Genomic DNA, 15,678 nt, shown 5'->3' on the forward strand with positions numbered 1-15,678 from the left:
CTTCTCGTCAACATTAGTAACTGTGTGATTTGCATCAACTGAAAATTGTAACGATTTTCATTGAGGAAAGTTATTTCTCGTTTGCTTTCATAGGATTCCTTCCTGATGCCTAGTTTAATGCTTCATATCTGAGGGTTCTCATTGCGGGTTTGAAATTATTCCTAAGTTTTGGGTTTCCTTGAAAGTTTTCAGAAACAATGGTTTTGACAATAAGTTGACGATGATAATCATGTAATGTTAAAAATTACGAAATCGATTAATTAATATATTTTGAGGAAAGATTTTTTTTCCTCATTAAATATTCTCTTATTAATTAATGTGAGTTACTTTTATGATAAAAGATTTAGAAGTTGAATATGAATATAGTTACTGTTTATAGAACAATTTTATTTATGTTAAATAAATTAAAATTACCAAAATTTTTTATTTGTTATTTCTTCACTGGTTACGAAGGAATATATTTTTTTATTTAATCATTAATTTCTTTTTTAATCATTTTCAGGGACTGAACTGGAGATATTTTGTTATCCTAGTCTAGAGAATAAGTTAAAATAAATTAATCTTTAAGGTTTTATAATGTAAAATATAACATATTTATCATTTATTATAATGAAATAGATAGACAATGCATGATATGTTTTGTAAGAAATTTTTAGCTTCTATTTGTTTGATAAAATTTTATGATTAATAATTGATGATTGATTAAAGAATTTTATGTTTTATAAAAATGTTTATAATTATAAAATATTATATCAAAAACAGAAGACTGTCGAAAATCGGCCGAGGTAGTGGAAAGCCTCTACAAGTTGATTCGATTTTGACTAAATTAAACTTTATTTAAATTAAAAATATATTGGTACTTTATATTCAGTATATAAACATTAACAATTATTAATTAAACATTATGTCGGCAATAAACACCAAGATTAATTATACGTCTTCTAATATCTTTTTCTTTTTTAGGTTTATTCTAAATTTTATAATCTTCATAATGTATTATTACATAATTATATTTTGTGGATTGAATAGAACCAATCAAAATATGTAATATGTAACATAATAATACAAAACAAAATCGAAGATTGTGGATGTGTTACCCGTCAGAAATATCCGTGGCTACATAGTTCAATGTCCACGTTTTCTGCACATGGAGGCGCCAGTGAACGGATTCTAAAATGCGGGTATGTCTACTTTTATTTTTTCATATGTATGTTCTATGCTATACGTAAAAATAGATGTAAAAATAAAAATATTATTGCAGCTTTGAAAAAATATGTGAAATAAAGGTATAATATAAAAATTATTGAATACACACAACATATACACACAATATATAATATATATATATTCTTACATAATAAAATTTCATAAAGTTACAATAATATTCTTATTTTTATATTTATTTTTACATATTATATAAATGTATATACGAATTCTATGTTAAGTTTAATGAATACAATAAGACGGATTCGATTTTTGATGAATTAATTTTTTTAATAACAATTTTATCTCCCTGTAATTTTCTTCAGTTGGAAATTCCAATAAAATACTTTATTTTGATTTTTTTTACCTATTATAAATTATAATATATTGAAACAGCTCTCTTTTTTGTAAATATATGAACTGAGAATTTTAATATAACGGTATCTCCAAGATTTATATTGACATGCAATCTCCAAGATTGTATATTAGTGTTTTCTTTCATCAAACTGTTATATTGCACAAGTTCACCTAACTCGGCGTCTCAAAACCACCTATTCACCACCCTACCACGAGGCGGACCAACCCCTTGCACCTGCGCAGGTGTATCACACTGGCTCACCTTCTTATCAACATCTCCGAAAAGCCAGTCACGCCAGAAGAAAGGCTTGGCTCGGCTTACATTTTCCTTCGCACCTTTCCCTTTTCTTCATTTTCCGTAAATACCGGTCTGAAGACGATATATCTCCCGCTCTTTTCGATCGTCACCACCTCGCATCCTTCGAAGGGTCAATCGCTGGGTAGGACGATGCGATGGGCGAGGGCAAAAGCGACCGTCCCAGCAAAAGGTAACATTTCGCGCTGCTTCTTGCCACCCGATCGAAGTATACACGTTACGCCGTTTAATTAGTTTCTCAACTCGGATTTGTAGAATAATTATTTGCTGACTCGCGTTGCTCTGCTTCCTCTCGCAAAGATTTCAATCTTCGAATTCGCGAAATGAAAACACCAATTTAATCAAAACGCTATATTTCGTAAAAAGGATTAATATTGAATCTTCCTTTTCAGCAATTTATTTTTTTCTTACTTAAATAAACATCTACTTATTAATGCAGAAAACTTTCTACGAAAGTAAACTTTTCGTAAAAATAATGTTTTCATTACTTTCCCTGTTGGCACTTAAGTAATACATCAAAATGTGCATAAAGATGACTGGTAGATACTTTTAACACCTTTTATACTCTAAATCGTTATTTTTATTAATTTATTAATTTTTTTTGTTTTTTGAATAATTTTGTTCTACATAGATAACATTTATAAATATATTACTATTGTAGTTATAATAATATGCACGTATTACAGGATATAAAATTTATGGCAAGAAAGTATAATTTTCAAATAATGGAATATGTTACACGCTTTTACGATATGTACCCAAGATTTACGGCATTTCATGCGCTCAATGTAGCATAATTAGATGGTCGTTAGTAACAATCTATTAATCGATATTGAAGATTATTTATGATCATCAATATCGTTAACTTAATTTCCCGTCTTTGCGCGATACTTTCGAGAATCTTTTTTAATTTGTGATAAGTGGCAAGTACTTCGTAGGTGTGCTTTCAACTAAATGATCCATCGCCGTTTAATCCCATTTACTCCGATCGTTAGATCACGCCTAGACAATCTAATAGCTTAAACGGGATGGATATCGTTTACTGCATTAATTTTACAAAGTAATGCGGTAAAAAGGCGTATTCCATCAGGTACAGGTAGCGGTGCAGTTATATTTTCGGGGACCTTGGGGGATAAATAAAAGTACACAGATAAGGATTAAAATATCGCCAAATAAAATATTTAATTCGACCCGCTTGTGTATCTATAAATTAGAGGCCACTGATCTATAAAGCGTGGCGATAAGAGACGAGATAAGTGAGACTTTTGATGGCCACGGCCTGGATTCCTCCTACGAAGAAAGCTCGCGTGCAAGCCACCGCTGGTGGCTCTGTAAAATGCGTTCAGATTGAATCACGCATCGCGACCGTAGAATAACTGACCGACCGACGGACCCGGCGATACGTTGAATCGGCCAGTGCGTGCGACCACGTGTCGCGGACATTAATTTAGCCGCGCATACAGATTTGTCGTGCGGAGAAAGTCAGCGTGGGGGCAGAGTAGGGTCCGTTAAAATCGGGGCCATTGGGTCGAACAAAACGAAACCTCGGCATTACGAATCGACCAGAGAGTAAATCGACGAGCGCGAGCTGTGAGGGAGAGAAAGAAAAAAAAAAGAATTAAGTACGATACAAACTCGCGGCGAACGGCGCCGAAACAAGCTGTCAGATTTCGTATTGTCGGGTCGCGTTATCAAATTTCCGATGCGGAAAACGGAGGGGAAAAATCTTTACAATAACCCCTTTTACGTAACATGCGATATACAATTACAAAAGTTTCTTTAGTCGCGAAGGTAAAATATTTGTCAACGATGAGATTCAAATCCTCCAAAGAAACTGGCGCCTTAGATCGCTCGATGACGTTAACATGTTAAATCTAAACCATTTTGATGTGAGGGGTTGTTACATTGATCGTTGACTTTCTTTATTTTTATAAATGAATATTTTGTATACATCTATGTAATATATTGGTGCAAAATATTTTTAAACAATATTTACAGACAATGGAATAATATGAAATAATAAAGTAAAACAAATAGTGACATTTTCATTTAAATGACGCTAGGTAAAAATATCTTTTATATTCTTTTATTAACCAAACAAATTTTGTATTGTTTAACGATAAAACATATACATTTACTTGATTGAATTTTTTATTGGTTTAGATAAAATACATTTGTATTATTAATTTACAAGTATTTATACATAATTTAAAAAATTGATTTTTAAACAGTTTATTTATCATAATTTAGTTTATTTATTCAATCAAAGTTTACTAAATAACCAGATTTATCTAATGTTTAAAATTTTTTCTGTGATTTTGATTGTAATCCAAATAACGGCATTTTGAAGACATCTTATGCAAATTATGTTTATCCTCGACATAAATTCGCGAGGACTGACGTGTGCGCGAGCCATTAGGCCAGGATAAGATTTATTTTTCAAGCTCCGCGCATTTTGCAGATCGATTCGTCGCGTCTGGGAGAGCCGTTGTAACGGCATGTACGGTACCATCGTACCACTCTCTTCCTGTTCCTTGTTCTCCCCCTTGTGCCCTCTCGGCGCTCCAACCGGCTCGCCCTCCTATATCCCTAATTCGCGACTTCGGTCCCTCGTCATCTTCAGTAAGCTCAGGTTGTCCATCCACAACATGTCGCGAAACGTTCTGTCCGCTCAAAACATTTGTCAAGTCAACAGTCTAAACTAGCTAAAATTAAAAAAAAAACTTAGCGAATTTTTTTTTGTTAATAAAATAATAGGATAAAATATTATTTAATAAATAAAATAAAATCTGTAAATAAAATTACTATTAAATGTGTCACTTTCTGATCGACTGCGATTAGGCAAAGGTCCTCCACTCGCGGCGTTGATAAGTCGTCCTCGGATTCCGAGGTAGCGCACGGCAAGGGCAAAGGGAAAGGGCGTAAGAGCAAGACCAGGGAGAGATGGCCGTTCCTCGAAAAATTGACGGTCGACGAGCTAGCTCGTTACCGGAGAAAACGGGTGCAGGATCGACCGAAGGACAATCTACAGACTCATCCGGAATCGACAGTTCAGTATTCTGCTTCTGAATATCGGCGCGCGTTCGGTGCAAACGTTAAAGAGCTCACTAAGGTATCCATATAAAATATACACTTTATTTTCTAAAAGAATTTTTTTGTCGTCTCCCGATTTTTTTTAATTAGTGAAATAAAACATGGAAACTTTTTAAATTGTATTATAATCAATTAAAAGGCAAGATCTTATCAATATAATAGCATTGCATTACATTTATATTAAATAAGTAAACAGTGGAGAATTATTTGTGTTACTTGGAATCAAAAGTTACATTTTATCATAGAAATATTGATTTTCGGATCTACATTAATTTGGTGCTTTCTTGCTCTTTGTGAATAATAAAGAAACAGCTCTATGCTCGTGAATCTATGTCTTTTAACACTCTGTGTTAAACGATCATACAGTAACTTATAATCAAATTTATATTTGTGTGTAATAGGAAAATTTTTGGCCTGAAGATTATTTACGTGTAGATGGAACTCCCGAAAATGCGCAACCTCCGTATTGCATGGATGTTAAAGAGCTCGAAACCGAAATCGAAGAAGATCCATCTGAAACAAAGGAGAGTGCTTCCTCCCCAGTAATTGATGAAAACAAAGTGATGGAAACGGGAGTTCCGCAATTAGAGAATTCATTCCGACGTCCTTCACTCAGAAAGTAAGACTTAGTTGCTGTTATAAATTACATTAGTATAATTAAAAAATTGTTCAAATAAATATATAATTTCATAAATAATAAATACGTAATATAATAAAATAGTGCATTGCTATATTAATTAGTACATTGATATACTAATTTTTAATAAATTAATAATGATATATTAATAATTGACGACATAATTTTTAGCAAAACATAGATCGATAAATTAAAAAAGCTGTGCTGTAAAATGCCATTACATTGTAACGTAGATTGACAATTCTAATTTAGTCGTTCGTTTAAAGTTAATTTCACGAAACTTTCTTTTCGTCATGAATCTGTAAACTCATCGTATCGAACTGTTCCGAAACACGCGAATTTACGCAAATCGAAGAAGCATAAAACTGACTGTCATGCCACTAAATTGGTAACGAAATCGGTTCTCTGCTTTCTTGTACTCTTTGTCAAATCTCTGTGACATTTAATGAAATGCAGACTACTATATATTTTGTAATTAAAGTATCGCATTTTATGATAAATGGCTACATGATGAGTTACTTTTAGCGTATCAATCAAAGTAGTAATTAAATTTTTTTTAATAACTCAAAATAAATACGAAAATCCTGCTTAAAATAAAATCTCAAAATACAATTTTGCATTGTGTAATATAAATTTTTGAATTAAATTGATTAGTAAGAATCGAATATTAGTATATATTTTCAAAGAAGTTGAAGCAATATATTGTAAAATATTAAAATTATTTTAAATTATCATAATTGACACATTTCAATCGTTTACTCGCTATTAACTTAACAATTCATTGTTTGTTGCATTGCGAAAAGGGGTACCAGTTTGAAGTGCAGCGGTGATTTTTATACCGATACGGAAACATATTCTGCATACGTGCCTTATGAGGGCTATCATCGTCCCGAACTCATACGTCGACCTACGTCCTTAAAAATGGAAGGCGATTTGGATACTATGACGGAGAAGTGTGAAAAATTTATAGAGTGGCTCAATGTTAGTCGACCAGAACTCATGCGTGTACCCACTCACCTGAAGATGGAGGGTGAGCTGGAAACAGCAACGGAAAATCAGGACAAATATGTTCCGTTCGTGGGAGCACGAAGACCGGAATTGTTAAGACGAAGCACAAACTTAAAGCTCGAGGGCGATACCTGTTTTGTACCGGAATATACCGATGTGTTTAGAGACTACAGCGTTATAGGTAATAGTATTAAATTAAAAAAAAAGATAATATAGCAAATAACATTGAAGCAAAGAATAAGCAAAGAACATTGAAACAAAGAATAATGATATAAAAAAATAATTTTAAAAAATTAATTAAAAATTTTTTAGAAAAAAATTCTTTTGTGACTGAATTAAAAAAATAGTATTAAAGTTATAGTTTCAAATGTGTTTAGCTCTCTCTTTACGATTTTATTGTCGTCATTCCTTTTTCTTTGGAGTGCATATTACAGATAAACCGCAGCCACAGAAACCGCAAATGCATTTAAAAGCTGGAGGAGACTTTTACCAAAACACAGAGAGCACCGAAAATTTTGCTCATCCTTGCGTTAAACAGGCACAAGAAATGGCTGAACGGACTAAAGACAATAACGAAGAAAACAGATGGATGAGAAGTCAGGAGGAGGAACGGAAGAAAGATGAAGAGATGAAAATGTTGGTGTCGAAATTGGAAGATCTAAATGGTCGGCAGCTCGAAATTCCCGAATATCGTGATGCATACAAGGTATTTGCTGTGACTCTAATTGTAAGAAAATTAATTTATTAAGATGTATATACATTTATATTAAAATAGTACATATATAAAATATTAAAATATGCGTATGATTAACACAAGATATAATTGTTAGCACAACCAATTAAAGAAAAATCTATTTAGTCATAGCTGGATCTTCGTACTAATATTTCTTGCGTGATTTTACATATGTACATTTTCAACTTCATTAAATGCGCCTCAAAGAATTTCCAACCTTGAAACACAGTTATAAATTGAACAAGAATAGTAATATTACGAAGTTAAATTGATAATCAATTTAATGATAATGATACTAACGAGCATATTACCTCTTTATAGTATTTGTTGGAAGGGTGGAGAAAAAGAGGAAGGGATTACGGATGCCTATCATTATTATTAAATTGATTATCAATTTAATTTCTTGATATTACTGTTCTTCTTCAACAGTGTTTCAAAATCGGAAACTTTTTAACATGCAGTTTAAAAATGTATGTATAATAATAAAAATTACACAAGAGAAATATTAGCACGAAGATCTAGCCATAACCGACTAGAATAAATAGATCAATCTTCAATTGGTTGTGTTTTTATATATTTATATTCTCTTATTTTTTATAATTGTTTTATAACAATTATAACAATTATAATAAATAATATATACAATAAATATAATAAATTATTTTATAATTTGTTATAATTTTTAGGATTTTCCACGTGAACGACCGAAGATCGCGAAGCCGGATGTCGAAATAGGTCGCGCCGACGGTTCAAAGGTCACCTCACCATCGCGCTCTAAGTTTTCCATGAAGATCGATCAGGATCCAGAGTATCAGTCCAAGTATCTCGATTATCCTCGAGATCGTCCTATCTATCGTAAACCGCCTGGGATGCTGCGACCGACGGGAGTGTCTTCTTCCGGTCGCAGTAGCGCGTGTTTTGGCAAGCCGATTTATCAGGAATGTCGTACATTTGATTATGAGCCCACTAGCGAGGTAAGATCTCAATACGTTCCTTATGGATTTGTACCGAGGGTTGAGACGCTCAAGATGCCGGCTAATCTGCGATTGGAGGGCAATCTCGATCTTCAACCGGAATACAGGAACGTTTATTGCGCAAGATACGATCGTCAAAGTTGCGACGATCTTAGAACTACTTATGGCAGGGGTGATCGTAGTCCGAGTGCAAGAAAAGAATATTATTGGTTGAACACTGGCGGTCAGTGTGACAAAACGACCGCGCAAGGACAAGATTCTTTCTGCATATTAGACACGCGGCTCCATGATGAGAATGTTACTGGGAAACCGCCGCCCGCTAGTAGAAGGTACGTTTAATTTATTAATATTTATTGATAAAGTGGAAAGTGGAAAGAAAAATGTTTAAATCGTGATTCCATCAAAACGACTCTATTTCTTTCTGTTCTTCTATAAAAAATTTGCTAGGTTAAATCCTCATTTTAATTCATCTAGATAAAAAAATTTTCTTTGAATAGAAATTTGAAAATATGAACAAATTTAAGATTTAAGATTTAATTAATTTCATGGAATTGGAAAACTGTTCGTCCACTTTGCTGTTTACAGTAAAAACTTAGCAATCGCGATTTCCAGAAGCTCCAGGTTATCTCAAGCCGCAGCGGCGGCGCCGAGACCGACGCAGTTGGAGCTGGCTGATCGCGCGATCGTCACGAGGACGCGATCTCCCAGTCCAACGTACCGTCTGCACGTTTGCGACGTCGACAATGAGCCTCGAGGATTCGGTCGACTCGGACAGTCTTCCGGAAGAGTACGCAGCCCATCGGCCGACCGTCTGATGATTCAGAACGACGTCGCTAGGCCGTACTCGCCGAGTTTTGGTAGAAGCAGGCAGGACCGTCGTGTTAACGATCAACCGTTTGTAATCCTAGATAACGTCTCGAAAAACGTATTAGGTAAAAGTAGCGATCGTAGAAGACGTACCGACAGGAATCTCGATGTCCCGGTACCGGTCTCTCGAGGAAGACCTAAAACACCGTCCAGATGGATGCCTCCGTGGTACGACAATACGAATACGATCTAGAGATCTTCGGCCTAGAACGAAAAAGTATATTCCATAAATAAAATTGCCGTTTGTAACTTTTACATTAGGCGATGGACGTAGAACTGACGGCAAAACTTAACACTGCCTGTAACTTTACATATAAGGTAACTGGAATTATATATAATCAGCCAAATTTATTTTTAAATACTTACGTATATATACTATAGCGCTGAGAAGCTGCTACTACCTAAACTTTGCAAAGATTATAAAAGCAAATGCGACAAGAAGCAATCCTTGGGAGATATGTGTTTTTCTAATGTTAAATGCAGGTATTTTGTTTTTAAAATAAGAGATATTGAATAATAAGCGATTTTCTTATTAGAGATATAATCGATCACATTTTGATCTTTATTAAATATGGAGTAAGTATGAGATTATATATATATTATACATATAGATTTGTAATTCATATTATATATATATTACAACTTGAAAAATTGTTAGATTCTTATCTAGTTTGATATGCCGAACTAATTTATTGTTATATAAACAGTAGCTAATAAGGTATCTTATTACTGCCATTTGTTAAACTGTACGATCAAATATATAAACGATGCCCAGCTTTAGAGGGTCTTTTTTAAAGCACTGAATTATTTCGTCGACACTAAAAACGCATTATACTGATTGTTAATTTTAAAGTTGTCTATCAAGAACTGTTATTCATAAATATTGAATAATACAAGATAGAAAAGACGATTTCTCTCTCTTTCTCTCTCTCTCTCTCTCTCTCTCTCTCTCTTTCTCTCTCTCAACAATGCAGTAAGTTGATAGTCTCACTAATTAGGAAAGTTACAACTTTCACTGTAACTTTAATTAGATTAATGCACTTCAGTTATCCCAATTAAGAAAATCTTATGTGTGTTTTAACTAATCGTTAACTGATATCGTGACGCGCCCACGCGCGCCACTTCGGCCATCCCTTTATTATAGAATTTCATCGAATTTAGTTTAATACTATCGCTACCGTTAAATTTAGTTTCCCGCGTAATTATTCAGCGTTAGGGAGGACAGGAGAAATTTTCCTTTTATGTAATATATCGATTTATCATGCAATTCAACATCGCGAATAAGAATTGATTGGTCCGAATTAACCAATTGTGCATAATTACGTGCCCCTATATATTTTTTCTAGGCTTGACGCCTTTCAATTTGACGCCTTTCTTTCAGGGCAAAGAAATCGCACGTTTCCTTTCCTTCTCCTTTGATGAATGACTGCGATATTCGAAGAAGTAGACGTTATACAATTTCAATAGAGAATCCCGTAAGCAATTATCCTTGCTGTTTGCTGTGCAGCGTAATAATAGCACGAAATCAAACCCTTTTTTTATCCTTTTATATTTGACAATGACTTACGGAATTTCTTGACTGCGCAAATTACAAGGCTATGCGTATACATGCAGAACTTATAGATTTATTGAATTATACAGTTCAACAAGAAATAACTCCTTTTCAAATACAAGAAAGTAATCATTTTCTATCATTCTTTTCATACTCGATATTCAGGCTTTCGAAATACTCCATTACGTCACGATTTGAAGAAATTAGAAGTTAAAGATGCAAAAAGAAGATAATGAATTTTAATATAAACTTGGTGCAAAACGGAGAATTTTCGCGGAAATCATGAAAAAGAATGGTGCTCTGGCAAGAATGTCTGGTAAAGATACATATATAAAATTCTCAAAGATAAAAATTAAAAGTACAGTATTTCTTTCTTAGAATACATTTTCTTATTTTGATGAAATCACTACCATTTAATATATTTACATTCACATACACATGCGTAATACCGCTGCCTGTATTTGACGTTCGCGTTAGCTGAACTCGATAGAAGAGTTAAAAGAGATGTCTTTTATACTCTTTTTCCGGACGACCGTATTGCAATGTACGCTGCGAAAACACGATTTCCTCCTACGATTCTTGCGCGACTCAACATTAGCACGCTCGTAACTCGTAATTATACAATATACGGAGAATACGTTCTTACTGTATTCGTGAAGTGCACGCGTATTTTGTATTCGCACCCGCATTACGCCTTTGCGGAGGGCGCCGACCGGGCAATCGCAATTTCTGCCGAATATATTACATATACGTCGTGGAAGGCGGCCGCTATCTCGGTAGCACATAATACGGCGTCAAATAAACATTTAGTTTTCACGCTTGAAAAAGCAGAGTCTAACGCCATCGTTAAATCGCAGACGTGAACAATTTAACTTCCTACGTTGTCGTCAGCGAATTTGAGATATACAATATCTCACACGCACATATTATCAAGTACACGTCTCTTGTTTCATCTCTTTTTTTTTGGACAATACATTACTTGCAATACATCGAGGATAGCTAGCATTGGATAATCATTTTAATGCATAGTGTCGGTTAAAAACTAAAAATTATTAAATAATAATTAACTCTATATTTTATAATCAGACTTTATTTAAAAATGAAGTGAAAAATATATTTGTTGTATTATTAATGATGAAATATTTATTATTGCTTAAATTAATTCAGTCACAATTAAAAGAAAAAGATACAAATTCTATATATAAGATGTTATTTTAATATTTGAGGTAATTTCTCTCTTATGTTTTACGTATACATACGTAAAACATGAGAGAGAAATTACTTCAAATATTAAAATAATATCTAAAGTATGATAATAAATAGTAAAAATAATATGAATAATAATGAATAATAATAATATAATAATGAGAAAATAAATATAGTAAGATTAAATAATTATAAATCAATTTTGGAAACACTTTAAAATAATAATAAATTAAAAATAATTGCAACTATTATAAAATGCATAATATTCAACATTAAATTTTTATGACATTTCATTATTTTTATTTTATTGCGTAAAATGTAAATTACTTTTCATATTTTCATTTTTCTAATAGTGAATTTAATTGACACACTTAGATGAATATTAAAGCCGTAATTAATCGGCATAAAAATATGTCGATAAAGATATTTAATATAAACGGGTTAAATCGCGAAATCTTTAATACTTCATGTTTGGTAAAATATGTATTTTATCATTCTAAATATTAGCACTGCACTTTTATACTTACAAGGGGAAGTGAACTCGTGTTTTTTGATTACAATTTTTTTGGTAATTTTTGAGGCAAAAAAAATACGTGCAGCATTTGTCAACATGTGGCTTCGTTTTTGAATTATAAATTTAAAAATTCGAACAATTGGACGATCGCTCAAGCGAATCAAATTTGCATTCGGCATTTTTCTTCTTTCTTTAATGTGTTTTGTAATTTTTTCAACACTATAATACAATAATATATCAATATTATAATTGCTTATATTATTGTACAATACATACAAAATTTTGAAAATTAAAATAACTTTGTAAAATTACAAGTCTTCCAAATCTACATTGATTCAACATTAAAATCTGTATGCAAATAATTTTGTGTCATATTTTCTTTATTTATTGATTTTTCGTGTGGAGCAACGGATATATGACACATGTCGTAAAAGCACGGTAAACAAAATTTTTTGACAATTTGCACATCGAATAAAATAAATAATATCATATTGCACGTATATTTGTCGTTTTTGCGATTTCTTACGGAAAACATTTAATTTACATTTGAAAAAATCTAATCGCGTCTTCCCGAGATGACCGATTTCTTATAAAACGTGTACAGTCTTGTATTTGTTTTATAAAGTTCTTTACCTAACGAAAGAAATAGACGTCACAAAACTGATATATATTTATTCCAAAAGCGAATAGCCGAACGTAAAATACAGAAAAACTATTTGCGTCACGTTTCTCGCGTTGTACGAAACAAAGGAACTCAGATTGCACATATGTCTCCGCTTACAATTCAATTTTCAAATATTCATAACTTGAAAATAACGTCTCACGTTGGTAAACACCACGACAAGTGTATTTTTTTCTTTGATCTCACAGATCACGAAAAAATTGCTATTGTAAAACACAAATATCGCTTCTAGGGGTTTCCCTTGTTAGATTAAATCGGAGTACAAAGCTTTCACTTGCATTAGTCCTGACTGTAATATTTAAATGTTTTTAACATTTAAATTTAAAATTTTAATTAAAAATTTATTGCCATATTTTATTTTAATTTGTACGAAGTATAGTTAAAATATTTTATGTGATAAAAATAAAATGTTGAAATAAATTCTCAATTAAATTTTTGTCTCATTGATCAAAGAATTCAGCGTGAAAAAAGCCTTGACGGTTGTTTATAATCTTTTTATGTACAGATTAGATTGAAACTTACAATTATAATAGATACTCTATCAAAAAAATTCAATATTTAATTGCAGTTTATATTTCTATTTATTACAAATCTTGAATTTGATAAAGGCAGTGCGTGCTTGCTCGGAAGTAGTTTGAAGCATCGCAAAGCTTTTAGTAGAAAGTACAACAAAAGTAAACATAATTAGTTTGGACGCGAATGCGGTAGTTCTTGCTGACAATTTGATTGCGTTTATCGATCGGATCGTGCGATTCGTGTTTCGTTTTCATTATGCATTTACCAAGTTTGGTTTCTGCTTCGAGTCGGATACCATGAATATCCGAGCGCATGATTCTCGAAACGTGTCGAAATGCTGCACCGAAGTGCTTTCGCGCGTAAATGTTATTGCAATATTTGCGAAGTTGCATTAATGCATCATCTGTCATTAGATACATCCGAATACAAAATTGAATTCGGGAAAGAATTGAGGTGTATGAAAGCAAAATTCACATTTTTTAAATTAAATTAACACTTTCTGAGAAAGAATGTGTAATAAATAATTATTTATATAACATTCTTTATTTAATTTTAATAAAATAAGACAATGATTCGCGCACGTATGCGCATGAAGCGATTTACGTTTATTTCACATATGAAAACAATTCTTTCTCTGTCACACAAATCTAAGAAAGCAAAGATTAATATTTTTTCAATTTATTCCAACTCAATTCTATATTTTTTTACATAACATTTAGTATAGATGTTTTCTCATCTAAAATTTTAATATTTTAATTTCCTAAAAATTGAATAACTTAATAAATAATAAATAACAACAAACAATAATTAAACTTCCCATAAAAATTTTTTTAAAAATTAGCGATATAAAATTAATAAATTAATAAAAGCAACAAATTTGCTATTTATTTTCTAAATACATATAAAATATCGGATTTTTCTTAATTGAAAATATTAGTAATATCACTATTCTGAAAAAAAATTTTATAGCATAATATTATGTATAAAAATATTAGCATCTATTATTATAATTACAATATGCTTATAAAACTTTTTTAAAGGCGCATTTTGGTTGTTTTGTTTAAAATTTAAAATAATTATGAATTTTATAGAAATTTATATTTTAATTTTTTTATACAAATTTTCTCTAACCAACGTAGCTCTGATTTTTCATTAATAGTGTGTTTTCTGCAAAAGCTCTGTTAACATTGCAAGTAGCTGCAGCAGCATTACCCATTTTGAATTCATAAAACAATTATATTTTTCAGTTGAATTCACGTATTTATTTTAAACAAAACTTTAAACAAAGCAACCAAAATCCACCTTTGAAAGAGTTTTATGAATACAACATAATATAACAATAAAATTATTGTAAAAAAAATTAGATGTAAAATAATACCTACTGTAAAACTAATATGGTCGAAACAATGATGCCAATATTCTCAATGAAACTCTGACATTTTATATGCACCAATCCAATATTTACTTATTCTTGTTCGAATTTGTAATATATCGGAAATTCTGCTCCCTTCGTTACAATAGAAAAATTTCAAATTCAAGACAAAATCTTCTCGATTAAATTTCATGCGGGATACGTAACGTTACAAAGCATTTACAACTACAGGCACATCACCGGTCGTGTGAAAGCCGCGTCTCTTTCGCGTACGGCAGCGCCGTTTTTTTTTATTTGTAATCCGACAAAAGAAAACTCGCGCGCAGTCTCGCCGCGAAATCGAATGAAACGGATGATCAATCTCCTTTGTCCGTTGCGATCACCAATGCAACAGCAGGTGCGGCAAGGATGCGAATAAAGCGCTCGACGAGCGCATACACAAGCGCGTCGCATGCATACTACGAATGGATTACACATGTACGTGGGTTAATTAATTCCGCTTTTAATCTGACACTCGCCTCGTACTCGCAGGTCGCTAAACGTCGAGCGCAGTTTTTTTTACACTTTTTTCTTCATACACACAAACGGCAGACACGCACGTGCGCGGTTACACGTGAGTTACACAGAGAAACGTTCAATTGGAATGCG

At 32.3% G+C, this 15,678-nt stretch overlaps 2 protein-coding genes across 5 annotated transcripts in view; both read left to right on the forward strand.

Annotated features, from left to right (window-relative positions):
• Positions 1 to 478: 478 nt before the first annotated feature.
• Positions 479 to 10,095, forward strand: LOC105196130. 4 transcript variants are annotated; one of them, XM_039447941.1, is made up of 8 exons: positions 479 to 1,181; positions 1,727 to 2,048; positions 4,718 to 4,988; positions 5,371 to 5,588; positions 6,410 to 6,795; positions 7,049 to 7,320; positions 8,034 to 8,650; positions 8,907 to 10,095. In XM_039447941.1, the coding sequence occupies exons 2-8, from the start codon at positions 2,014 to 2,016 to the stop codon at positions 9,379 to 9,381; spliced, it is 2,274 nt and encodes a 757-aa protein (XP_039303875.1). In that variant the 5' UTR covers positions 479 to 1,181; positions 1,727 to 2,013; the 3' UTR covers positions 9,382 to 10,095. The 4 variants fall into 4 exon arrangements, with proteins under 4 accessions (XP_039303875.1, XP_025995341.1, XP_039303876.1 ...); XM_039447942.1 differs by having other exon boundaries at positions 488 to 1,181; positions 8,934 to 10,095; XM_026139556.2 differs by lacking the exon at positions 1,727 to 2,048 and having other exon boundaries at positions 482 to 1,181.
• LOC105196128 (diuretic hormone 44) overlaps positions 9,314 to 15,678 on the forward strand; it is a 39,992-nt gene continuing 33,627 nt past the window's right edge. The window contains exon 1 of the mRNA XM_039447943.1: positions 9,314 to 9,506. Within this exon, the coding sequence (XP_039303877.1) occupies positions 9,453 to 9,506 (54 nt within the window). The 5' untranslated portion in view covers positions 9,314 to 9,452. The remainder of the gene's footprint in view (positions 9,507 to 15,678) is intronic.

This window comes from Solenopsis invicta, chromosome 4 (assembly GCF_016802725.1).
Source record: "Solenopsis invicta isolate M01_SB chromosome 4, UNIL_Sinv_3.0, whole genome shotgun sequence".
NCBI lineage: Eukaryota > Metazoa > Arthropoda > Insecta > Hymenoptera > Formicidae > Solenopsis > Solenopsis invicta.

Excerpts from the sequence above, each read along its gene's own strand:
- LOC105196130 (XM_026139556.2), top strand. The coding sequence starts at position 1,129 with ATGTCCACGTTTTCTGCACATGGAGGCGCCAGTGAACGGATTCTAAAA. Across the intron at positions 6,796-7,048 it reads TAGAGACTACAGCGTTATAG|ATAAACCGCAGCCACAGAAA; the intron begins GTAATAGTATTA and ends TGCATATTACAG. Across the intron at positions 8,651-8,906 it reads CCGCCGCCCGCTAGTAGAAG|TAAAAACTTAGCAATCGCGA; the intron begins GTACGTTTAATT and ends TGCTGTTTACAG.